Source organism: Schistocerca americana, chromosome 5 (genome assembly GCF_021461395.2).
Source record: "Schistocerca americana isolate TAMUIC-IGC-003095 chromosome 5, iqSchAmer2.1, whole genome shotgun sequence".
Classification (NCBI taxonomy): domain Eukaryota; kingdom Metazoa; phylum Arthropoda; class Insecta; order Orthoptera; family Acrididae; genus Schistocerca; species Schistocerca americana.
The window spans coordinates 308,833,876-308,861,794 of record NC_060123.1 but is presented as its reverse complement, the minus strand read 5'-3'; the positions used below and the strand labels follow the sequence as shown (position 1 = coordinate 308,861,794).

At 43.4% G+C, this 27,919-nt stretch overlaps 1 protein-coding gene across 1 annotated transcript in view; it reads right to left on the bottom strand.

Moving 5' to 3' along the window:
• LOC124616334 (C-Maf-inducing protein-like) overlaps positions 1 to 27,919 on the bottom strand; it is a 949,846-nt gene that overhangs the window by 506,589 nt on the left and 415,338 nt on the right. Inside the window, exon 2 of the mRNA XM_047144641.1 lies at positions 2,130 to 2,258. Coding sequence (XP_047000597.1) covers positions 2,130 to 2,258 — 129 coding nt within the window. The remainder of the gene's footprint in view (positions 1 to 2,129; positions 2,259 to 27,919) is intronic.

Below are 27,919 nucleotides of genomic sequence, written 5' to 3'. Positions count from 1 at the left end.
GCAACAATCGTCGCAAGGGTCCAGGCAGGAGGAGGTAAGCCGGCCGCTGTAACCGAGCAGTTCTAGGCGCTTCAGTCCGGAACCACGCTGCTGCTGCGGTCGCAGGTTCGAATCCTGCGTCGGGCATGGATGTGTGTGATGTCCTTAGGTTAGTTAGGTTTATGTAATTCTAAGTTCTAGGGGACTGATGACCTCAGATGTTAAGTCCCATAGTACTTAGAACCATTGAACCGAAGGAAGTAACGTCTGGGGAATGTTTTCGTGGCATTCCACGGGTGATCTCGTCATTCTGGAAGGCCCAATGGATCGGCATAAGTATGCTTCTATCCTCGGGAACCATATCCATCCCTACATTCAGTTTGGCTTTCCTCGGCAGGAGAGTGCTGCGTGTGACACAACTCACTGTGTAAGTGCGTTGTCCGAAGAGCACTAGTATGAGTTTACCGTACTCCCCTGGTTACAAAACTACCCGCATTTAAACCCAATAGAGAATCTGTTGGGCCCCCTCGATCGGACTGTACGCGTCATGGACCCTCAACTGCGAAACATAGAGCAGCTGGGCTGGCTACAGCACTGGAATCGTCATGACCCAACATACCTGTTCCTTCCGGAACTCATTGACGCCATTGCTGCACGTCTCGCAACGGTCCGCGCTTCAGAAGGTGGTTATTCAAGCTTTTGAATGGGCAGTATGTATTCGTGGATGATAAAATCAAAAAAGAAAAATTATGAACAGTCGTGATGGTGAATACTATAGTCAAGCCAAAGGAAAGCCGTAGTAACTTTCCAATCGTTACAGTATGAAATCGAGTCGACATCAGCAAGCAGCTTTAACGAATTACTTTAAGGTAGTATTCAGATTTCATGAAAGCCTTTTCAGTTATTTGCTGTTAGTAGTTCGGTTTTGTCAGATGTGTACATCTTTCACGCTGTGTTTTCTACCCCAAAACGTTCCGCTGACCACTCATTATTTCTACACTACATCAATACTCCGCAAACTGCCTTTCGGTGTTGGCGATGGGGAATTATGGTCCGACTGTCTTTTCTCCCTTTTCCCGTTCTATTCGTGAATGGTGCGTGGGCAGACTGACTGCCAGCAAACCTCTGTATGACATCTTGTTTCTCTGATTTTCTCGTCGAGATCATTTTTAAGACATACGCGGGAGGAGGTAATGTCTTTCACGACTCTTCTTGGAAAGTATTTTCTCGAAATTTTAACCTTAAATGTCTCTGTGATGCGCAAAGCCTCCCTTGTAGCGTCTCCCAGTGGAGTTTGTCGAGCATCTCTGTAACATCCTCGCGCCGAATAAATCATCCCGTGACAAAACGCAACTCTCTTCGTTGGATCTTCTCTATATGTTTTGTAACTCCTTGTTGGTAAGGGTCCCAGACTGATGTACAGTACTCAAGAATTGGTCATACGAGCGTTTTGAAAGCTACTCCTTTCGTGACTGAATTATATTTGCTTTTAAGATTCTCCCAATGATTGTCAGTCTTACATCTACTTTTACTGCTGCTTGTTTTATGTGATCAGTCCTTCTTAGGACGCTCTGGATGTGTGCCGCTACGTATTTTACACTAGTTTCCAGTGACTTGTCGCCAATAGTGTAACCAGCCAGTAGTTGATCTCTTCGTCTCTGTACGCGCAGTACATTACAGTTATTTAATTTCAGAGTAAACTGCCACTGCCTACACTAGGAATCGATCCCCTGCAGCTCTTCCTGGATTTCTCTACCATCTCCTGGCGTTGCAACCTTCCTGCAGAAAATGGCATCGTCCGCGAGTAGACTCACGCAGCCTCCATTGTCATCCAGCAGATCATTAATATACGACACTCCCTAGAGTTTCTCCAGAAATTACCTCTACACTTGACCTTTTTTTAAGAGCGACATGTTTGGTTCTATCTGCATAGAAGTCCTGTACCACGTTTCACAACTCTGCAACACGATGGCCATTGACATAAAATTACAATTTTGCTCGTCTGTCCCACAACCCTTCTTGGAAACTGGAACGGTCTGGATTCATGTTGAATAATTACATAAGCTTGTGGAATAATCAGATTTAGTTGTAGTCAGTTTCCAGAGTTACTGTGCTCGTGGCGCATTTAAATACATAGTTTTGTGACTGACCTGCAACAGCAAAGAGCCGTCGGCGACCACGATGCGGATGCAGAACTTGTGGCCGGCGTCCCAGCGAGCCACCACGTACACCTCTTCCATGCTGGAGTACGGCACGGACGTCTCCATGAAGCCCGTCGGCTTTAACAGACAGAAGCAGACAGCAATCAGTACGTGATTGAATGAGGCGGGAACTCGAGACATGATCAACAAGAAATGAGGAAGCTGCCCCCTCACACATTTGTTTTGCTTTTGACTTATATTTACACTACTGGCCATTAAAATTGCTACACCACGAAGATTACGTGCTACAGACGCGAAATTTAATCGACAGGAAGAAGATGCTGTGATATGCAAATGATTAGCTTTTCAGAGCATTCACACAAGGTTGGCGCTGGTGGCGACACCTACAACGTGCTGACATGAGGAAAGTTTCCAACCAATTTCTCATATACAAACAGCAGTTGACTGGCAATGCCCGGTGAAATGGTGTTGTAATGCCTCGTGTAAGGAGGAGGAATGCGTACCATCACGTTTCCGACGTTCATAAACGTCAGATTGTAGCCTACCGCGATTACAGTTTATCGTATCGCGACATTGCTGCTCGCGTTGGTCGAGATCCAATGACTGTTAGCAGAATATGGAATCGGTGGATTCATGAGGGTAATACAGAACACCGTGCTGGATCCCAATGGCCTCGTATCACTAGCAGTCGAGATGACAGGCATTTTATCCGCATGGCTGTAACGGATCGTGCAGCCACGTCTCGATCCCCGAGTCAAAAGATGGGGACGTTTGCAAGACAACAACCATCTGTATGAACAGTTTGACGTCGCTTGCAGTGGCATGGACTATCAGCTCGGAGACCATGGCTGCGGTTACTCTTGACGCTGCATCACAGACAGGAGTGCCTGCGATGGTGTACTCAATGACGAACCTGGGTGCACGAATGCGAAAACGTCATTTTTTCGGATGAACCTAGGTTCTGTTTACAGCAGCATCATGGTGGCATCCGTGTTTGGCGACATCGCGGTGAACGCACATTGGAAGCGTGTATTCGTCATCGCTATACTGGCATATCACCCGGCGTGATGGTATATGGTGCCATTGGTTACACGTCTCAGTCACCTCTTGTTCGCATTGACGGCACTTTGAACAGTGGACGTTACATTTCAGATGTGCTACGACCCGTGGCTCTACCCTTCATTCGATCCCTGCGAAACCCTACATTTCAGCAGGATAGTGCACGACCACATGTTGCAGGTCCTGTACGGGTCTTTCTGGATACAGAGAATGTTCGACTGCTGCCCTGGCCAGCACATTCTCCAGAGATCTCACCAATTGAAAACGTCTGGTCAATGGTGGCCGAGCAACTGGCTCGTCACAATACGCCAGTCACTACTGTTGATGAACTGTGGTACCGTGTTGAAGCTGCATGGGCTGCTGTACCTGTACACGCCATCCAAACTCTGTTTGACTCGATGCCCAGGCGTATCAAGGCCGTTATTACGGCCAGAGGTGGTTCTTCTGGGTACTGATTTCTCAGGATCTATGCACCCAAATTGCGTGAAAATGTAATCACATGTCGTTTCTAGTATAATATAGTTGTCCAATGAATACCCGCTTATCATCTGCATTTCTTTTTGGTGTAGCAATTTTAATGACCAGTAGTGTAGAAACAATCTGCTGTCACTGACAAAAAACACTCGCCATCGATCGCATCGACTGGGATCGACAGCCGCATGGCCACACTGGACATGTCGCGCAACTCATCGACTTTTACTCCGTAAGCGAATTAACAAATACGCTTTCATACACACACTATACTGTAACGTTCTTGAATTGGCACATATTATCCATTGGTATAAGTAAATATAATCCCCACCCCCTGATTCTGAACAATGTGTTTAAGAGTTTTCCATTGGTTGTAATGAAGTAAGTGGAAATACCGTCGTAATGTTCCCCCAACGGGGCTCCCTCGGCCCCACCGGTAACTCGCCCTGTAATTATCTGCAAAGACCCTGATTTTACAGTGGGTCCAAACTCTCATAGCCCGCTCTTATTTTAAGAGTAGAGAATGGAAAGCTAGGCTTCTTGAGGGGTGATGAAAATAATTACTGTCAGTATAATTCAGAGGAGAAACGTACATAGCTTTCCACTTTTTGTCGATTTGTGGGTCCTTTCAGACAACTTCAGTGCGTTCTGTGCTCTCGAACAGAACAGTGAAGGCTGGGATTGAGTATGAAGAAGTTATTTGCATATCTGAATGCAGAGGGTAGTTTAAAAATTATACACTTAGAGCGTATGTCCCTGCTGGAGGAGTAACGACATTTCAGGTGTATTCGATTGTTGTTGCAGCGTACTTCGCAACAAACCACCTTGGCAGCAATACAGTCAATATTCCTCTGGCCGTAGGGTGTAGATAGGATGGCTTCGGTACGACTTTACAGCAATTTAACCGACAAACTGGTCGTAATTTTGAGACGATGTTGTTGACTACATGAGGAAGGTATGTTGTTGCACCGTACTTCACAACAAACCACCTTGACAGCAATATAGTCAATATTACTCTGGCTGTAGGGTGTGGATAGGATGGCTTCGGTACGACTTTACGGCAATTGAACCGACAAACTGGTCGTAATTTTGAGACGATGTTGTTGACTATATGAGGAAGGTCCACGAAGGCAGATAATGTTGTGGTGAAATGCAAAGGAGCAGCTACGGTCCTCGCGTTTATCGTAACGTTAGATAATATTTGAAGGGTCCCACTTCCAGCTAGGTCAGTTGCAAAATAAAAAGGGGAGAGTTAACAAGCTGTTTCCGACTACATGACGAGGGACAGAGCACAAAAAGATTAAAATCTTTGACGCTGGCTCCTCTTTCATTGACGGAGCTCTCAACGTCACGCCTGAATTTTCCGCCGTTATGGGTCTGGCTCTCATTTCGTGTATCATCACATATAGTTACCACATCAAAAAAACACACACACACGAATTTTCGAAGGTTGCAATTCATAACTGCGACTGAGTCACCATAGTTATTACCAACCGCTAAGAGTTATAGCCCAGCACAATGGTAAATGTACAATCCTGACGTGTAGAAGGCCGTAGGTTCGAAACCCGTCAAATGTAATGAATTTTTTTATTTCTGTATCTAACCAAAAGAGTCTGGTTATTATTTTTATTCAATTAAATTATTTAAATGCAACTTTTTATATTTCTAATACTGTGGTGCGTTATTTCTTTATCGTAATGGCTTTATTCGCTCTAATTTTTTATCCTATCATTCTTTTTTCGTTTGGAATCTACCTGAGTCACCTATAATCTGCAACCAAATGCCAACGAGGACTGCTCATAGTCTGGTAACTCGGAAGCTCGTGTAGTGTGAGGATATTTTCAGCTAACCAATGATAGCAAAAAATTACAGTTTGCTTTTAACGCTGAGACTGAATTACTTTAGTTTGCTCGTAGAGGTTAGCTTTAATTGCCGCGACTTTAGTTCTACAGCAGACTATTGGCCGTTTTTCGGATACGTCGCATTTCGCGAGGTCGTCGTTAGCTTAGGGCAAGAATACGAGTATAAATGGAGAGCTACAAAACGCGTCGTCCGTCGCAGTTTGGTCACTGGTCACATAAAATCGGCGGTCGACAGAGCCTCTCGCATTTCTGACATACCTCGCGGCGTCCACTTCCAACATTGCTCCGTATTGCACGTTAACTGCAATTGCGAAGTGACTCGCCGTGATTTTGTGTCATCTATAACCGAGCGGCAACCGGCAGCCAATGTGGTAACACTGTAGCGGCAAGTGACAGACGTCGAACATCAAGTAATTTTAATCGGTCTATGGTGAAAATTACTTTGAGACTGGCGACCCGCTCCGGCTTCGCACGGGTAGCATTAAGATTTACGGCCAGACGGCTGGTCTTGCGTAGCGGTGATACATTATATACAGAAACCTTCTCCGGAAAAAAGTCTGTCTGTTACTGAAAACTTTATCAGAATCCCCACAGTAGTTCCATCACATGCGAACAGAATAACGCGGCGGTGGACTTTTTAATGTGCTTACGTATGTAGTGACGTAAAGATATGTAGTGACAGAAAACGGCGGCGGGGGCTTCAATTTATAATACGTGGGCTATTCAGAAAGAAAGGTCCGATCGGGTGCGAATGGAAAACAGTGAAAATCTCATGAAGCCTGGCACAGATGTGTTGGACAGTATCTCTACTATGACCCTCGATCGCGTCACGTCGCACTTTTCAAAAATGTTCAAATGTATGTGAAATCTTATGGGACTTAATTCCTAAGGTCATCAGTCACTAAGCTTACACACTACTTAACCTAAATTATCCTGAGGACAAACACACACACCCATGCCCGAGGGAGGACTCGAACTTGCGCCGGGACCAACCGCACAGTCCATGACTGCAGCGCCTAAGACCGCTCGGCTAATCCTGCACGGCAAAATGGCTTTGAGCAATATGGGACTTAACATCTGAGGTCATCAGTCCCCTAGACTTAGAACTACTTAAACCTAACTAAAGTAAGGACATCACACACATCCATGCCCAAGGCATGATTCGAACCTGCGACTGTAGCAGCAGCGTGGTTCCGGACTGAAGCGCCTAGAACCGCTCGGCCACAACGGCCCGGCTCGTTCTTTTCAATTCTGAACGCACAGTGAGCACGTTAAGATGCCTGGAACAATAGAATAACCTGCCAGGTATGAGAGCCTAGTGAGAGATTTCGCCTGATGTCATGCAACCCACATAGCATAGCTGTTACGCGTTTCCTTCTTCGTGACAATTCTCGCTCGCACTGCTGGGGCAATTAGGATGCTCCTGCAGGGTTTTCCATGGGAAGTCTTTGGTCACCCACACTATAACCCCTAATTGACTCCCTCTGAGTTTGGCCTCTGCTTACATGAACCGCTGGCTAGGAGTCAGCTTTTGGCACAGACAACTAGCTGTAAACCAGCGTAGAGAATTGGCAAAAAGCGTAGACGGCTGCCTTCTATGACGAGGGTATTGGAAAGTTGGTATAACGCTACGACAAATGTCTAAGCCGGAGCGGCGATTATGTAGGTAAATAGCCCTGCTGCAAATAAAACATTTTCCATTTTTACAGTGATTTCCATTTCGCGACCGATCGGACCTTACTTTCCGAATAGCCCTCGTACTTATAGATAACACGGAGTGTAATCTTAGCAGGGGTTAACATCCTTGGTTTTCCTCGCTAAAAATCACGAAAACTACAGAGAACGACGCAGCAAGAGAAGTAAGACACCACGACTTTGCGTCCTGAGACTGGGCTGTCCACCCGCCGGCCTATGTTCTCCGCCTGCCGACCAAGTATGAGAGGGGACGGTCCCAGAGTGGAAGTGTTGACGGTGGCTGGGAAGTAGGCGACCCCGTTTCTCGGAATTTTTATTTCCCCGCAGGCAGCGCCGACCTCGCCGAATTTTGGCGGCCGCACGCCTCCAGCACCGGCGCCACTGACGCGGGTTCTGTCTGGCCACGGGATGATAGCGAATCGATCGCTGTAGGCCGCGCCGACGCCGGGCCGCGCTGCGTAAACTAAGTCCCCCATCCCCAGCCCGCCGTCCACGAGCCAAACCAACACTGAAGTTAATCTCGGCGGTCTTCCCCCACCGCAGATGCACATCCTATCTCGTCCGTTCCTCTGCGATGAAACGTCAACACTCAGCTGCCCAAAGACCTTTCTTTACCACAGACGCACGCTCAGCTCTTTCCTCAAGGGAAGAAAATTGCAGTGAAGCGAAGTGTCTCAACATCGTCAGTACGAGTCACTAAATTACCGCTCTCTATTGAAACTAACAACTGTTATTATTTTTTTTTGAACGAACTGGCGTAAGAAGCTTGAACGGACATTCGTAAACGATTGACTAAACACGCCTTCTACACTGCTTCAAATCGCTAAATAGCGAGAATCCATTAGCTGTAATTACTTTATTGTCGCGTTTCGGGCAATAGTGCACCATCAGCAATCAAAAACAAACTTGATATAATGTATCGTGTCAAGTGATAACTCTACTAAAATAGTTATTATGATGGGCTATACTCGAAAGGCGTCAGTAGAGTATTTATAAGAGGTGGATTCTTGTTATTTAACGATCTGAAGCAGCGTTAAGGGCGTGCCGAGCCCTACTGCCCGACTTTGTGTCGCAAGTTACAGATATTTTAAAACGAGTCAGTCATTCGAAAGTGATATCTTCAGCAATATAGAAGCAATCATCTTGCTACTGTGGGAAGCTCCTCTTGCCACTTTTCCTGCTTTGTCAATTATTTTTTTTAATTGTTCCTCTTGCACACAACAATGTTTTTAGGTATTTTTATTCATTACAAAAATCTGTTTCGACGCGAATCTATCTTCTGCAATAGGTCTCGTTTCAATCTTTAAAATTAACGGGATACAGTAAATTCTACCGATAACTCCAGCCAACGTTGCCAAAAGCTTTCTCTAACTTTACAAATGCTATAAACAGGCCGGCCTCGGTGGCCGAGCGGTTCTAGGTGCTTCAGTCTGGAACCGCGCGACTGCTACGGTCGCAGGTTCGAATCCTGCCTCGGGCGTGGATGTGCGTGATGTCCTTAGGTCAGTTAGGTTTAAGTAGTTATGTCCCATAGTGCTCAGAGCCATTTGAACCATTTTTATTTATTTATTTTTGCTATAAACATAAGTTTCCCCTTTCCTGAAGCTATCTTCTACAGTCAGTCCTAGGGTTAGAAATGCCATGCATGTTCCTAAATTTCTCCAGAACCCAAACTGATCTTCCCCGAGATCGGCTTTTACCAGTTTTTCCCTTTCTTCTTTAAATAATTCGTGTCAATACTTTCCAACCATCTCTTATTAAACTAACGGTTCTCCCGTATTCACACCTCTTAGCACCTGCTTTCTGTAGAACTGCAATTATTACATTCTTCTTGAACATCTTGGGGCATTTCTTCTGTCTCAAAAGTTGCGCACCATGTGAAATAGTTGTGACACGGCTGGCTCTCCCGAAGATGTCAATAACTATTAGAATGTCGTCTACTCCAGGGGCCCTGTTTCTGCTTATGTCTTTCAGTGCTCTGTCAAATTCTTTTCACAGTATCATACCTTCAATCTCTTCTTGATCTGCTTCTTCTTCATCTTCTTCTCCTCCTCCTCCTCCTCCTCCTCGTCCACCATCTCCACGACCTATAACATTGTTCTGAAGTTTCTTAATGCTGGCTTGCCATCTGAGCTTTTGATACTCATACAGCTGCTTCTCTTTTCTCCAAACATCTATCTTTCCCCAGTCATGTGTGTTTCTACAGCCTTGCGTTTGTTCTCTAGCCATTCCAGTTTAGCCATTTTTAACTTTCTGTCAATCTCGTTTTTTAAACGGCTGTATTCTCTTTCACCTGCTACATCTGCTGAATGTTAATATTTTCTTCTCTCGTATTTTATATTTAATATCCGTTGTGTTATCCAATGGTTTCTAGTAGGCCTTGTCGTTTTACCTACGTGATCTACTACTGCCTTCGATATGCCATTTATAGAAGTTACCTATTCGTCTTCAATTGAATTCCTTTCCCATGTTTCAGTCCAACGATGCCCAATGATCCTCCTGAAACACTCAACACCCTTTCGTTCTTTCAGTTAACCTAGGCATCATCTCCTTAATTTATAACTTTTTTTGCCATTTTTTCAGTTTCGAAACTACAGTTCATAGTCAATACATTGTGATCAACTCTGGCCTGGAAATGTCTTATAGTTTAAACTGTAGTTTCGAAATCTCTACCTTACCATTACATAATCTGAAACCATTTAGCGTCTCCAGTTCTCTTTCACGTTAACAGCCTTTTTTATGACCGTTAAACCAAATTTTAGCGGTAAGTGGACAAAGTTATGCTCTCTACAAAATTCTACCAAGCAGCTTCCGCTTTCATTCCTTTCCCCAGTCCATGTCGCTTACTACTTTCCCTACTCTTCCTTTTCCCCACTATCGAACTCCAGTAATTCACCACAAATTTCCGTCTTCCTTTATCTAATCATACATTCTTTCAACATCATCTGCGTAACTAGTTTGCATATAAACTTTTACTATTGAGATTGGTGTTTGCTTCGTGCGTATCTTGGGTGCGATAACGCGTTCACTATGCTGTTCATTGTAGCTCACCCACATTCTCATTTTCTTATTCATTATTCGGCCTCCTATTTGATTTGTGTTGATAACCCTGTACTGATCTGACCAGAAGCCCTGTTTATCATGCCATCAAACTTCACTGACACCCACTGTACCGAACTTCAACTATATATTTCCCATTTTAATTTTGTAAACTACCTACTAGATTGAGGGCTCTAACATTCCACGCATAGATGGGAGTTTTGTTTTCCTGAAGACGACATCATGAGTAGTCCACGCCTTCAGATTCGAATTGGGGGACTGTTTGAACGCCGGAATGTTTTTACCCAAGAGAATGCCATCATCATTAAGCCATATAGATCAGCTGTATGCCATATGGAAAAAATAAAATTACGGCTGCCGCATTTCCTTGCTTTCAGCCGTTCACAGTACCAGCGCGAACGCCCATGTTGGCTAACGTTAGAAGGTCAGATCAGTCAGTCATCCATATCGTTGCCCCTGCAACAACTAAAAAAGCTGCTGCCACTCTTTAGCATCCATGTGTTAATCTGGCCTCACCATAGATAGCACTCCGTTGTAGTTGCACCGAAGGTAAGGCGATACGTATCGTTGAGGCATGTAAACATCCCAACCTTGGGAAGGTCAGTAGTTAATTCCCTGAAGATTGAAAATGTGCAGATATGTAAAGAGGACCATTTTTAAGTTTCTAAATGAAAAATAAAGTTGCTGACTTGCTGAATTTACCGTTTTGAGAAGCTCAACAATATATTCGAATTTGCTTCATTTCAGATTTTGATCAGTATGCAGCTACGGCCAAAATTAGGACTATTCTATCGTATACATTGACTCCCGCTCATGTGCTATGTAAGTAGTTGATGTTACTCTATTTGCTATACTGAATTGAATATAAACACTAATGAGCCGAGTTGGTTGGGTTGGGTTGTTTGGGGGAAGAGACCAAACTGCACGGTCATCGGTCTCATCGGATTAGGGAAGGGCGGGGAAGGAAGTCGGCCGTGCCCTTTCAAAGGAACCATCCTGGCATTTGCCTGGAGCGATTTAGGGAAATCATGGAAAACCTAAATCAGAATGGCCGGACGCGGGATTGAACCGTCGTCCTCCCGAATGCGAGTCCAGTGTGCTAACGACTGTGATGAGCCGAAACATTATGAGGTACGTAGTGATCGTTGTCGGGGAAGATCTCAAGCATGAAGATTTTCAGGAGGTTCGCAGTTGTCAGCGTGTCTTCGATTACTACCATAGGTCACATGCAAGAGCAGGAGAATGTCTCCCATAACCTAATACTACTCCCACCAGCCCGTGTCCGTGGCGCGCTGCACGTTTCGAGCCGAAGTTCACTTCTATGACGGCTTTTGCGTAGACGATCGTCGACCTAGTGTAGCATTCTTCCGAAGCGCTGAAACGTTTCCATTGATCGACGGTCGAATCTCGATGGTTCGATGCCCACTGCAGTCATAACTGACAATGTTGTCTGATCAACAACTGAAAGCTTAGGGGTGGTCTGCTGCGGAGATCCATGTTCAACACTGTAGAATGAACCTTGTGCTCCAAAACACTTGTGACTGCACCAGCACTGTGGTCTTTCTGCAGAGATAGCACAGATCGATATCCATCCTACAGACAAGGCTCTGAACCACACGTTCTGTGAAGAGTCGTGGACATCCAACCATTTAGTGCTAAGTGATAGTTTCGCTGTCCTCCTACATCTTACCGTAGATGCTCACGACAACAGCTCGTCAACATTCGACCAGCTTCACCGTTTCGAGGTACTCGTTCACAGGCCCTGCATAGTAACGTTCTGCCCTTGTCAGAGTCGCTTATCTCAATGGATTTCCCCATTTTCAGCCGTTATCTTCGTTAAGGTGACCGCCGACCGTGTCTGCTCCGCTTACATACTTTTGTTACCGCGTCACGTGCACGCAACGGTACCAGGTGGCATCCAACGTCGAGGTGGGCAGTGATCACAATAATTTGGTTTATTAGGGACATTAAGGGACTTTCATCCACATAGGAACACTTCAAGATTATCAGTTTCCTGACCAATTCACATGAATTCATTGAGCGTGGGTATAGAACAGTACGAAATAAAAGAAACGATGTTTCGAAAGACGTGGAAACTTTCTCCTTTCAGTATACGACTTACGTTGTTGATTCTTGCTTAAATGTACTTCCGTAAATTGTGTCTCACAGCTAAGTCTGGTGGTGAGTACACGAAGAAATACTCGATTGTTGTTTGTGCCCGAAGGGTAGAGAGGCAGAGGAGAGTATTGCCTAATTTTATTATATCGATGGTTGGCGGCTTGCAGCGAATCGGCCGCCAACTGCTGCGTGCTGTGTTTTCGCTGTGTCCATCATTAGCGCTGCCCGGCAGTTGTTGGCGACCGTTTGTTATTCTGTTTATTTCGCGCCTCGCGGTGTTGCTGCTTCGTGACGTAGGGCGCCGTCTGGGAACTGGCGGACGGGAGGGGGCAGACTGGAATCCTCGTCTGGACTAATACTATTTGGATCTTTCAGATCATCAATTCAGAAGGTGTGGAGGAGGAGGTTTGTGTTTAACGTCCCGTCGACACCGAGGTCATTAGAGACGGAGCGCAACCTCGGATTAGGGAAGGATTGGGAAGGAAATCGGCCGTACCATTTCAAATGAACCACACCGGAATTTGCATGAAGCGATTTACGGAAATCAGGGAAAATCTGAATCTGTATGACCGGACGCGGGCTTGAAATGTCGTCCTCCTGAATGCGACTCCAGTGTGCTAACCACTGTGCTACCTCGCTCGGTGGAATGTGTTGCACGTAACAGAAACGCAGCAAAGCATTGAGGCCAGACGGGTAGTGTTTTGAAGACACACGTTGTAAGGCATTTATACTGATGGAGAAATGTAGATAGTGAAAGGGAAGATCGTGACGCTTTAGACTGCTGAGGGACTGTTTTTCTTCTTCCGAGGGCTGGAGCATGGCAGAGGGTAAGAGGGTGCCCAAAAAACTACAAGGCTGTTCAGTTAACACATATTCTAACAGTATATGGAAACTACAGGGGATTCGGTATTGGAGTCAGAGTATAAAAGAGCTTTGTAACGCTTATGACCAAATAAGGGGAAAGCAATAGATAAAATTTCTAAAATCATTGGGGGAAGTGACATCCAAATGACTACGAAAGTTGGAGTGCAGAATCGACGAGTATAGAGGCATAGTATCAGCCTTTCAAAAAAATATCATCCACACATTCCCGAATACAGCAAGAGCAAAACAGTGTGATAACTATTACACAACGAGCTTAATAGTTCGTGCTTCCAAGTTGCTGGCAAGAGATATAAACAGAAGAATGAAAAAGAAGATTAAGGTTATGTTAGATAATCAGTTTGGCATTCGGAAATGTAATCAAGACAAGTTCATAGACCCATAAAAAGTGCTTGACTATGTATAATAGAGCAAGATGTTCAAAATGCTCAGTAAAGTAAGTCTAAGCGATAGCGAAAGACGAATGATCTCTCTGTCTGTACATATTGTGAATTAATGTACCTCGCCGCATTTTTTCTGTGCGTATGTGAAGGCTAATCACAGGAACAACTTTAGGGCTTTTGACGGTTTTCACCAGTAGACTGATTCACGAGGAAGGTTTGCGTATACAATTTATTACCGCTAAATAACGATGGGAATAGTAAATGTACTTTTACCTATACGTGGAGATCAAATCATGGTAGCTTTCTCAGGATCATCATGCATTATGGTCAGGAAATGGTTCATAACTTTTCACTTTTTAGATGCACCTGATGTAGAGAGAGCGTTCTGTCAAAACTTTTTATTGCATCAGTACAGTTTCTTGTTTCCATGCTTGCGTCTGATTGTTAGTGCTGACATTGTTTAACTGAGACATATAGCCACTTTCAAATATTAACTTTTGACTATCCATTATTTTCTTAGTTAAAATACAGGGTGATTCAAAAAGAATACCACAACTTTAAAAATGTGTATTTAATGAAAGAAACATAATATAACCTTCTGTTATACATCATTACAAAGAGTATTTAAAAAGGTTTTTTTTCACTCAAAAACAAATTCAGAGATGTTCAATATGGCCCCCTCCAGACACTCGAGCAATATCAACCCGATACTCCAACTCGTTCCACACTCTCTGTAGCATATCATGCGTAACAGTTTGGATAGCTGCTGTTATTTCTCGTTTCAAATCATCAATGGTGGCTGGGAGAGGTGGCCGAAACACCATATCCTTAACATACCCCCATAAGAAAAAATCGCAGGGGGTAAGATCAGGACTTCTTGGAGGCCAGTGATGAAGCGCTCTGTCAAGGGCTGCCTGGCGGCCGATCCATCGCCTCGGGTAGTTGACATTCAGGTAGTTACGGACAGATAAGTGCCAATGTGGTGGCGCTCCATCCTGCTGAAATATGAATTGTTGTGCTTCTTGTTCGAGCTGAGGGAACAGCCAATTCTCTAACATCTCCAGATACTGTAGTCCAGTTACAGTAGCACCTTCGAAGAAAAAGGGACCAAAAACTTTATTGGCTGAAATGGCACAGAAAACTTTTCCCTTTGCACAAACACCCATTCTCTGTAAACTGTTTATACCAACGTTTAATACATCACCTATCAGGAGGTTTAACACCATACTTCGTTCGAATTGCACGCTGAACAACTGTCGTCGATTCACTTCTGCCGTACTCAGTAACACAAAAAACTTTATGTTGAGCGGTCGCCATCTTAGCATCAACTGACGCTGACGCCTAGTCAACAGCGCCTCAAGCGAACAAATGTACAACTAAATGAAACTTTATAGCTCCCTTAATTCGCCGACAGATAGTGCTTAGCTCTGCCTTTTGTCGTTGCAGAGTTTTAAATTCCTAAAGTTGTGGTATTCTTTTTGAATCACCCTGTATAAGAAGTAAACAAACAGGTTTCATATTCACTTGATCCGGAACTTTCATATTTCCTCTTAGTGACAGCAAGTATACTTACCGTTAAAATTCAATTCTGACACGCAGTGCCCAGTCGCGTATTTTATTTTTTATTTTTTTTTATTTATTTATTTATTTATTTTTTTTTTTGTTAAAGTTCACACACGTATTGCACTCAGCATGACATTTAATTCGACAGCAGCGCGCTACAAAAGCGGGGTGATTTATTTCAGGTCGACACACAGCAGAGTGATTCATTACAGCTAATATCATAGGAGAGAGTAGATCATCGTCGCGTAATTAAGACTCAGTCCTAAGGCCATAACGGACTATTGTCTGGTGTGTTTAGGAACCAGTGATGAGCTGTCTTTTTCCGTATAACTTCAAAGTAGCATCAATTACTGCACATGGTTGTTCTAGACGACAGTGAACCTTACAAGTCTCGATTGTTAATGGACAATTTGTTAAGTAATGTGTTTACAGATAATTACTTCTCACGTTTAAATCATTAATTAGTAAAGTCAGGGAATAGATTGCAACTTATCGTTTTCAGTTCAGTGTAATCAAGCTTCACAGAAGAGCCAAACAGTTACTAAATTACGCAGTACTCGTTTCAATGTATGAATTTCATATATTACAACAAATGAATAGCAGTCATTAATAAGGTTTCATATGAAGAAGCAAGAGGTACCATGTTATCACTCACAGATGCTAGGTCACATTCCACATTACATTTAGAGCACAGCGTTTGAATAAGGCTTACACGGTACGTTGAGAGACTTGTATTGTCAGACTGTATTTTAGACCGTTTCAGCACAGGTCATTCCACTGAAGCTGCAGTCTAAAGATCGAATTACTTTCGTAATCGTAACATTACGCATTAATGCTACTTCACCGAGAAGCATAAAGGCCACAAAATTATAAATTCAAGTACAAATATTATAACGTATCAATACTTTTAGAAATAAAAACTAGGAATGATGGCAAATATTATGTCGAAACGTGTTCGGATGCATTTGGAAAAAAAATCGTAAGAATATACCTGCAAATCCTACAAGCCGTATCGCAAGCGTAGCTGTGGAATATTACATTCTTTTCTGTGAAATAGCTGCTGGTAAAGGTCACGCTCACGAGCTAATTAGTAGTTTAGTAATCGACCCTATTGGAGACAAATTGTGAGCAATCTTTCACGCGTAGATCAATAGAGCAACTCGGATGTGCAACACATTGCGCTTCACATTTCCTGCGGACGGCCAAAACGGCAACCAGCCATACATCTGCGCGGAGCAGGGTTGCTATGTGTTTATGGGTAGTCCTGGGCCTTTTATGTGCCGTCCGTTGAATCACAGGAAAGTCTGCCACTGTCTGTAGTGGACGCCAAGTCAAGAGGCAGAGCGCCTTTTTCGCCAGAGGCGCCGGATACGGTAGGCGAGGCACCGGCTAGCAGGCATTAAAGACGTGACCAACAACGTTTACTCTCTACGGCTGCCTCTAACACCATGCAAGTTATTCCCAGATTTCTTACTACATTTCCTACCATCCTGTGCCTTCTTATTGCCAATGTTTCCTATATGTTCCTTTCAGCGCCGATTTTGGGGAGAACCTCATCATTCCTCAGGTTATTAGTCCACCTAATTTCCAACATCTGTCTATAACACCACATCTCAAACGCTTCGACTTTCATCGGATTTTCCCTTTTACTACAGTCCTTGATTCCCTGCTATAGAATGCTGCGCTCCAGACGTGTGTTCTCAGAAATGTGTGCTTCAAATTATTGCCTTGTTTGATACGATAGTATCGATAACTATAACTAAAACGAGAAGTTCATCTAGCATCGTGTGCTCAGAACAGTATTTTACTTTCTGCAAGCGTGCTCTGTTGTTAGGGGACCCCAGTTCGCTGGAAGTTGGGCAATGAGCAATGGTCCACGCGTCAGGCTTCCTCACATGTTTTACTACAGTGCAACCAGCCCCCGATTGTACAGCGAAATCGCGACAATGCAAAGTTGTTTTGTTACGAGACTTGCCTTACCGGCGATGATGGATGAATTCGCGTGCGGTGTCTATCTTTAAGTCGGCAAATGACTACAATATGCAACGACATACAACATAACGCAGTTAAACTTACATCCCACCACGTTCCTATCTCCGACGCCAATATCGAAAGCATCTTTCAAAATACGATGATAGTGCAGCATTATAAAGCGCCTGCCCTGGAGATCGCTTTGACACGGAAGAGAAATCCCGCGACGTATGTCAATATCACCCGGACACGTCGTCGAAAAGGAATTTCTGATTTTTGTAACGCATTAACGTTACTGCCATGGTCCACTTGAACACAGTTAAACTATTTTTTGGACTACAGCTACGTGATGTTCATGTTTCCAACAGAGCGAAAGGAGCACCCTGTCATTGCGACATGACAAATGGCTCTGAGCACTATGGGACTTCACATCTGAGGTCATCAGTCCCCTAGAACTTAGAACTACTTAAACATACATAATCTAAGGACATCACACACATCCATGCCCGAAGCAGGATTCGAACCTGCGGCCGTAGCGGTCGCGCGGTTCCAGACTGATGCGCCTAGAACCGCTCGGCCACACCGGCCGGCACATAATGACAAGTTCGGAGTGGAGACATGTGCTTTCCTAGTCTCCAAACCTGTTTCTGAGGTTTACAATCAAGGGGATGGAAATTCCTATCTGGACATAGAAATATCTTTGAGCTCGATGTTTATTTAAAAAGCAAGGATATAGCTTCACGGTGAGAGAACCTGTGAAAGGTATTAGCAGCACAGAATCGTAAATTCTAGACAGCCTTCTAAAGGCGCCATAGGGTTGTGGGGTTTCGGGTTCTGCTTAATAGAACAAAGGTTCACTATGAAAAAGGCGGCTACACGTGCAGCGCGTGCTGTGTGGAAGGGACTGGGCGGTTTTTTGGTTGGAGGGTCTCGGGAAATTTCAGAAAGAGCATCACTCTAAAATGATGGAGGGCAAATACAGGACGAGGGTAGACGTAGCAAAGTCGCTATTGTAGTTGTAAACTGTCGTATTTGTGTTGGGAAAGAACCAGAGTGCCAAGCGCTAATAAGAAACACTGAAATCAAAGAGGTATAGGTGCTGAAAACTAGCTAAAGCTGGAGATAAATTCATCCGAAATTTTTATGAAGGACCTAACTATGTTCAGAAAGATGGATTAAATACAGATAATGGTGGAGTGCGTATTGCTGTCATAAGTAGTATACCTTGCATGAGGCCGGCCGGAGTGGCCGTGCGGTTAAAGGCGCTTCAATCTGGAACCGCGTGACCGCTACAGTCGCAGGTTCGAATCCTGCCTCGGGCATGGATGTGTGTGATGTCCTTAGGTTAGTTAGGTTTAATTAGTTCTAAGTTCTAGGCGACTGATGACCTCAGACGATAAGTCGCATAGTGCTCAGAACCATTTGAACCATTTTGAACCTTGCATCAGAAATTCGTATGTGTAGAGGTTATACTTGACAACCGTAATAAATTAATAATTGGTTCCTTTCACCGACCGCCTAACTCAGATAGTATAGTTTCTGAACAATCCAAAGAAAACTTGAGCCTCATTTCAAATACGTACCACTCTCACACTATGATAGTTGGTGATGACTTCAATCTACCGTTGACATGTTGGCGAAAATGCGTGTTAGAAGCAGGTGGTAGGCATAAAACGTCGTCCGAAATTGTACTGAATTCATCTCCGAAATTATTTTGAGCAAAAAGTTTTCTATGGTGCTGACCATCAGTCATACAGTATTTTCTTTAAAGAATACACCGCAATTTGACTGTATGTTGGTGTATTCTTTTCTGTACAATCTAGATTTCGGCTTTTACGCTGTTATCGAGTACAATGCTAAAAACTTTTAGCATTGTACTCAACAATGGCGTAAAACCCGAAATCTAGATTGTACAGAAAAAAAATACATTAATATTCGGTCACATGGCGGAGTATTCTTTCAAAAAGTTATTTTGAGCAGTTAGTTCAGGGACCCACCCAAGGAGTATATGGTTGATAAACCAAACTTGACTTCTTAGCAAAAATGTTCCTAAGCGAATAGGCACCATCATAACGGAAACATGGATTGGTGACCATAAAGTCGTTGTAGCAAGACTGAATATCGTAACACACAAATCGATCAAACAAAAACGCACACAAATCGATCAAACAAAAACGCATATTGTATCTATTTAAAACACTGATAAAAATGTGCCTAACGCCTACCTAAGATCGTCTTCACTGCTTCCAAACTACATAAGCGTAGACCAGACGTAGCTTGGATTCAAATAAATAGCATGGACGGCACTTGAGATATATACACCAAATAAATTAATAAAAGATGATACTAATCCCCCATGGTAAACTAAACAAGTGAGAATACTCTTACGAAAGGCATGCCAAATTTCAAAGAACGTAAAATCTCCAAGATTCTCGATGTTTTAATAAAGCTCGAAATTCAGTGTGGACTTCAATGCGAGAGCTTTTGATAGTTTCCATAACGAAACTCTGTCTCTAGATCTGGCAGATTATCCAAAGAGATTCTGGTCTTATGTAAAGTACACCAGCAGCAAGATACAATCAATATTTTCGCTGAACGATAGTATTGGTAATGCCACCGATGACAGTGCCACTAAAGCGAGTTAATAAACACGGTTTTCCGAAATTTCTTCAGTAAAGAAGACGAAGTTAATGTTGCAGAAATCACATCAAGAACAGCAGCCAAAATGAGTAAATTGGAAGTAATATCCTGGATGTAGCGAAGCAGCTTAAATCACCTAATAAAGGAAAGGTCCAGATGACATACCCGTTAGACTCCTTTCAGAGTACACTGATACAATACCTCTATACTTAGCAATCACATGCGACCACTCGCTTGACGAAAGATCCGTTCTTAAACACTGACAAGTTGCACGAGTCACACCAACACCTAAGAAAGGAAATAGGAGTAATCGGCTGAATTACAGACCCATAACACTAACGTCGATTTCCAGTAGGTTTTTGGAACATACTCTGTGTTCGAACATTGTTAATTACCTCGAAGAAAACGATTTATTGTGAAATAGTCAGCGCGGATTCAGGAACTATCGTTCTTGTGAAAAACAACTATCTCTTTACTCACGTGAAGTAAAGACTGCTAATGACAGGGGATCTCTAATTGGTTCCATATTTCTGTATATCAAGAAGGTTTTTGACGTCGTTCCTCACGAGCGACTTCTAATCAAACTGCGTGCCTACGGAATATAGTCTCAGTTGTGCGATTGGATTTCTGATTTCCTGTCAGGAAGGTCACAGTTTGTAGAAACTGTCGAAAAGTTATCGAGTGGCAGCCCTCTTAAATAGTTTGAGATGATGCTGTCATTTACCGTCTCAGAAAGTTATCACATGACCAAAAACGATTGCAAAATCATTTAGGCAAGGTATTTGGATGGTACGAAAAGTGGCAACTGGTGCTAAATAATGAAATGTGTGAAGTCATCCACATGAGCGCTAAAAGCAGTCCGCTAAATTTCTGTTATGCGTTAAAGCACACAGATACGAAGGATGTGAATTCAAATAGATACGTAAGGATTACAATTACGAATAACCTAAACCAGAATGATCTCGTGGATAATGTTATGGAGAAAACTGACCGAAGACTGCGATCTACTGACAATACTTAGAAGATGCAACAGGTCTCCTAGAGAGACTGCTTACACAACGCTTGTCCGTCTTAATGTATAGTACTACTGTGCGGCATAGGATCCGCGTCAGACAAGACTGACGGAGAACTTCGAGAAAGTTCAAAGAAGGGAAGCTCGTTTCGTATTATCACGAAACAGGAGAGAGAGCGTCACGGACATGATAATGATTTGAGATGGCAGTCATTAAAACAAAGGCTTTTTCGTTGTGGAGGGATATTTTCACGAAATTTCAATCACCGACTTTCTCCTCCGAATGCTAATGGTGTCCATCGACTAGGCAGAAACGACCATTGTAATAAAATGGTAGAAATCAGAGTTCGCACGGAAAGATGTAAGTGTTCGTTTTCCCGCACATTATTCGAGAGTGGAACGGTAGAGAAATAGCTTGATGGTGTTTCGATGAACACTTTGCTAGGCACTTAATTGTGAGATGTAGAGTAGTGACGTAGCTGTAGGTAGTTTTCACCCGTACAGTAGAACACCAGAGTCATAGGGAAATAGCCGGGTGAATATATTCATTTCTCTGAGATGCACCTTCACTGTTGTTTAATCATTTTTTATGGAGAGCCCTTTTATTTTCAAGTAAGCGGCTTTTTGAGACGTATTGCTGGTCAAAAATTGCCTTCGTTCACCCCAAAAAGTTTTGTAAACTTTTACTGTACAGATTTTCTTTCGAGGTTTGCTGAGTTTGCACTCCAGAAGCTGAAACGTTCTTCCCTAGGCTTCTGTAATAGCCAACAAACTTGCCTCGCTAAGTATTTTACTTTGAAAAAATTAATTGCCTGACGACTATGTATATGATTAATCTTGTAGTAAGAGTTATAGCTAGTCAACGATGAAGCGCTAATGGAAAGTTTATCACAGGCTTCCTACAAACAGTAATGCGTTTACAACATTGAATAAATAATAGATTCATATGGGAAAATTTTTGTATATTTTGGTTACTAATTGGAATTAACCGCAAATGCTGAATTAAGAGTGAGAATAAGGCTGATCGTTTAGAAACTTTATAAAGCAACAAGGGAACTGTGAACATTACTTCTGGTACGATCACGTTGTCTTTCTGCTGAGATGAGTTAATTTAAGGCTCTTAAATTTCCAACCGATTAAATTCTAATAAAATTCATCCTCTTCCAGCCGGACGAAAGCGAATAGTATTCAAGCATCGCGCCTTTTTAGCGAACTCAAGGGCTGGAGACCCGAGAGCTTTAAATTATTTTTCGTTCAGTTATTATCAATAGATTTAATCCATGATGCAGCAGGAGTGACGGAGATCACTATTATTCTAACTTAAAAACGATAATGCCCGAGAGGAATGGCTGATGTTCACCACTTACGTTGCTCGCGATAACCTACCGCAGATCCGTGGCACTTCATTTTCATTTTATATGAGGCACGTGAAATATTTCACAGTTACGGTGTCTGTCCTTACGAGATGTTGAAAGACGTCCGTGTTCTGAGGAGGAGGGGCGAGGTCGTATCGTCATTCTGTAGTCAAGGCAACAGTTACCGGGCAGTTTTCACGTTTGCTTAGCCGCCATTGCAAACCGACGCACAGCCGGACGGTCACCTGAAGAAAAAACAGTAAAATAACAAAAACTTAAGTCTTCTGTAAGTACGGGAAACCGAAAGGTTCTTCGAAAATAATTCCTCTATTAACCATTACTGAAAGATATTCGTTCTGCAAAGTTCCTTAAGAACTGAGTACTACACTTTTCTTGTGAAACAAAATCATCCTACCTGAGCTGCCTTAGCTATATGGTGAATATAGAACTGAAAAGTAAAACAGATTATCAGCTAGAAAAATTGCGTAGTCCATCACACACAAAAAAAACTTTGCTTTCTGAGAAATGTAGGCATCGGAAGTGAGAAGTGGTCATCTGTTAAACTATTGTCATAGTTGTTTGAAAATTGACGGCACAGTTAATAGTGGAAAGAATTACCTCGATATTGTCTGCGCATCTGTACACGAGAAGAGAGGCTAATTCGAATAAATTGACCGAAAATCATGTACTATTGTGACTGCGTCCTGAAACATTCTTTATTATTAGGAAGGCGATATGAAACATTTACAAGGCGTAGAGGAGATAGTGTGCTAGAAGGCTATGTAATAATTCGCATCGTTGCAAATCGTTAGCATGGGGCTTTGTTCATGGCACTGTATGGTTTTCTATAGGTGAGATTGTCCCGCAACTGCTCAAAAAGGGAGTCACGAAGGGAGTAGGTGAAACACAGGACGATAGTAAACCTAGAAAACAATATTTCAGTTGTAAGTCGTCGTAATTCCAGGCGTTAGTACAAGCCACTGAAGCTTAAATCGTTATGAGAAGTGGTCATCTGTTAAACTATGACAATATGACACGTTGTTTGAAAATTGACGGCACAGCTAATAATGGAAAGAATTACCTCGATATTTTCTGCGCATCTGTACACGAGAAGAGAGGCTAATTCGAATAAATTGACCGAAAAGCATGTACTATTGTGAATGCATCTTGAAACATTCTTTATTAGTAGAAAGACGATATGAAAAAGTTACAAGGCTAAAGCCAGAGATAAGCTGAATCGAACTTTTTATCAAGGACCTGAGGACTGAGGCTCTGAGCACTATGGGACTAAACATCTGTGGTCATCAGTCCCCTAGAACTTAGAACTACTTAAACCTAACTAACCTAAGGACATCACACACATCCATGCCCGAGGCAGGATTCGAACCTGCGACCGTAGTAGTCGCGCGGTTCCGGACTGAGCGCCTGAACCGCTAGACCACCGCGGCCGGCTGTCAAGGACCTAATGGCATGAAGAAAGGATAGGTTACTTTCAGATGGTGATAGCGTTTTTGTTTCTGTTAGAAATAATTTATCTTGTACTTATATTTAATAATATAGTTGCTGTGAGTTTTCTGGGGGGGAGTTATGCTCGAGAGCCGAAATAAACGAATAATTGCTTCCTACCCCCAACACCCCCTCCCTGTCCCTCCTGACTCAGATGCAACGCCTCCAAATTTTTATGTGAAAACTCTTACAGCTTTTTAAGTAAAACGAACATTATTTACATTCAACATCTTTATTCTTCGTGTCTATACATTTATTTCTTAACAAAGTCATCCAGGTGACGAACTCATTTCTCCCAACGAGAGAACAACCGTCGCTGTAGAACATCTGAGTCTGTTGACGGAACCACAACCTCACCTCTGCCTGCACCGCTTCATCACTATCAAAGGGAAGCCCTCGGAGACGTTCTTTAAGATTTAGAAACAGATGAGGATGGGGCCAAGTGGAGTCTGTATGGAAGATGATCGATGACAGTGAATCGAAGGTGTCGGATTGTTGCAGATATCGCAGCACTCGAGTGTGGTCTCCTTGCCATGCTGAAGGAGAGGATGTTCCATGTGTGGATGAAAACGAAAACGAAAACTCTACTACAGCATGCTGCTTCTCAACCATTTCTATAGATACTCGTACGTTACAGACCATCATGTTACAAGCTACAATTCGTAGCCTTGTAACGGCAGTGGGGCCGGCAGGGGTGGCCGAGCGGTTCTAGGCGCTACAGTCTGGAACCGCACGACCGCTACGGTCGCAGGTTCGAATCCTGCCTCGGGCATGGATGTGTGTGATGTCCTTAGGTTAGTTAGGTTTAAGTAGTTCTAAGTTCTAGGGGACTGATGACCTCATAAGTTAAGTCCCATAGTACTCAGAGCCATTTGAACCATTTGAACGGCAGTGGGCTGCAAGTTTGTAGATATGATGAGTAAAGATATACAGTGTTAATAACGTTTGTTTTGATAGTTTTCAGACAAAAATTCAACACGCCCCCGTAGTTATTAAAAGATCCAAGAAAAAATATTTTCAATTCAGTAGGTACCCGTCTCATACAATTATAATATGCAATTGCTTCAGACTACCTTTGGTTCGTTAATAATATAATTTAAAGTCGGTGGTAGTGATAAAACTTCGTCCGAAACAATACTAAATGCTTTCTCCGAAAAATTATTTTGACCAATTCGTTCAGCAGACCACTTTAAAAGTCAGAGGTTGTGATAACATATTAGACATCATAGCGACCAAAAATTAAGAGTGATCATTACAGATACAGGATTAAGTACCCAAAAGGTCGTTGTAGTGAGACTGAATACCGCAACAGTCAAATCCGTCCACAAAAAAAAGCACAATATTCGTATACCCATTAACAAAGATCGATTAACACCTTCCTTCCGTATTAACTAAGCGTCGACAACATATAGCTCAAATTCAAAGTAGTAGTGTTCGTTATCACAATTAAATCAATAATAGTCTGAAACTATCCCCCAATGTACACAAAACGGGTCAACAATACCAGATGCTTTTAATAGTTCTCATAAAGGAAATCGTTCTCGAAATCAGGTAGTAAATCTAAAGAGGTACTGGTCGTGTGTAGAGTGCTCCAGCGGGAAGACACCTTCCCTTCACGTCAGCAAAGAAGATGCAGTAAATATTCCAGAATTCGAATCAAGAGTAGCTGCCAACTTAATTTCGAAATAGATACTCGCGGTGCAGCGAAGCAACTCACATTGATGAGCCAATACATTATGACCACCTGCTTAATAGCTTGTATGTACGTCTTTGGAAAAAAGTACATCACTGATTCTGGGTATCAGGGATCCAACAGTTTGTTGGTAGGTTTGTGGAGGTATGGAGCATTAAATGTCTACGTACAGGTCATGTAATTTGCGTAAATAACGGCCCGTTAATCTTCGTAAAGGTGATGGCGCCCGATAGCGACACAGATAGGTGCCACAGGACTTACACCAGCCGAATTTGGTCGCCGAGATATCAATGTGAGTTCACTATAATGCTCCTCAAACCACTGCAGAGTGTTCTGGCTCCGAGACACAGACAATTATACTGCTGAAAGATCACATGGCAGTCGGGGAAGACATCAAACATGAAGGGATGCAGATGGTTCGCAGCTCAGCGCGTCTTCGGTTACAACCGCAGGTCCCATGCAATGTCTCCCAAACCATAATACTGCTTCCAGCAGCCTGCGCCAGAGGCGCGCTGCACGTTTTGAGCCGTCGTTCCCCTCGATGACGGCTTTTGCGTAGATGACTATCGACCTAGTGTAGCAAAAAGGGTGAGCAACCGAAGAGCCGAAACGTTTCCATTGGTCGAAGGTCAAATCTCGAAGGTCCCGTGCCGGCTGCATTCGCAATTCACGATGTCGTTGGGTCAACATGTGAACACGTAGGAGTGATTTGCTGCGCAGCTCCATGTTCAGGAATGTACGATGAACGGTGTGCCCCGAAACACTTGTGCGTGGCCCAGCATTGTGTCCTTTCGGCAGAGAGGTCAAAGGTTACTATCTATCCTGCTTTGCACAGCAGACAATTCTCGGAACTCCATGTTCGTGAATAGTAGTGGACGTCCAGCCATTTAGCGTCCAGTGGTAGTTTCACTGTTCTTCTACCTCTTTCCGTAGATGCTCACGACAAGATCACGTGAACATTCGACCAGGTTCGCCGTTTTCGATATATTCGTTCACAGGCTCCACGTATTAACAATCCACCCTTTGTCAAAGTCGCTTATCTCAATGGATTTCTCCTTATGCAGCCCTTACCTTCGCTAGGGTGATCCTCCGCTTACATACTTCTGTTACCACGTCACGCGCCCGCAACGCCACCATGCGGCATCCAAGGTCGCGGTTGGGGAGTTGTCGTAATGTTTCGGCTAATCAGGGTGTAAGTCATTTAATAAAGATAAGTATTTATTTAACAAAGAAAAGTCATTTATTTTGATTCTATACCAATGAGATTCCTTTTGGAGTATGCTGATGAAATAGCTGCATTTTTAGCAATCATTCACAACCGCTCGCTGGACGAAAGGTGCGTACCTAAAGACTGAAATTAGGACAGCATACACTAATACGCAAGAAACGAAATAAAAGTAATCCCGTATTACTGACATCGATTTGTTAGCATTTCGAAACACATACTCTGTTTTCAAGTTGGTATCTCAGATTTTTATCTAAAGTTGATTCCTAACCTTAAGATTTCCAGAATGCTGTACCTAACAAACGGTTCCTAATCAAATTGCGGGCCTGTGGAGTATCTTCTCAGCTGTGCGACTAGATATGTGATTTCTTTCAGACGGCCGCTGTGACCGAGCGGTTCGAGGCGCTTCAGTCTAGAACCGCGCGACCGCTACGGTCGCAGATTCGAATCCTGCCTCGGGCATGGATGTGTGTGATGTCCTTAGGTTAGTTAGGTTTAAGTAGTTCTAAGTTCTAGGGTATTGATGACCTCAGATGTTAAGTCCCATAGTGCTCAGAGCCATTTGAATCCTTTTTTTAAATTACGAAATGATTGAGACGAGATATCTGTATGGTCCGTTAAAACTTACTGGCAGCATGAAACTTTGCGTTGGACTGGGAAAAGATCCAGGGAAGTTCGTCTTTCCGAGCGAGTGTTCTACCAACTGAGCTACTCAAGCAGGACTCATGACCAACCCTCACAGTTTTACTTCCGCCAGCACCTCGTCTCCTGTCTTCCTAACTTCACAGAAGTTCTTGTGCGTGACGTGTGGAACTAGCTCTCATGGGGCAGAGGATATTGCATAGACATGGCTTAGCCACAGATTGAGAAATTTTCTGCAACGAATTTTCAGTCTGTAGTGGAGCGTGCGATATAACTAAACATGCCGGCCGGTGTGCCCGAGCGGTTCTAGGCGCTACCGTCTGGAACCGCGCGACCGCTACGGTCGCAGGTTCGAATCCTGCTTCGGGCATGGATGTGTGTGATGTCCTTAGGTTAGTTAGGTTTAAGTAGTTCTAAGTTCTAGGGTACTGATGACCACAGAAGTCCCATAGTGCTCAGAGCCATTTTTTGAACTAAACCATGTCCTCGCAGTATCCTTTCTTCCAGGATAGCTAGTTCCGCAAGTCGCGCAGAAGAACTTCTGTGAAGTTTGGAAGGTAGGAGGTGAGGTACTGGTGGAAGTAAAGCTGTGAGGTCGGGCTGTCATTCGTGCTCGGGGAGCGCAGTTGGCAGAGCACTTG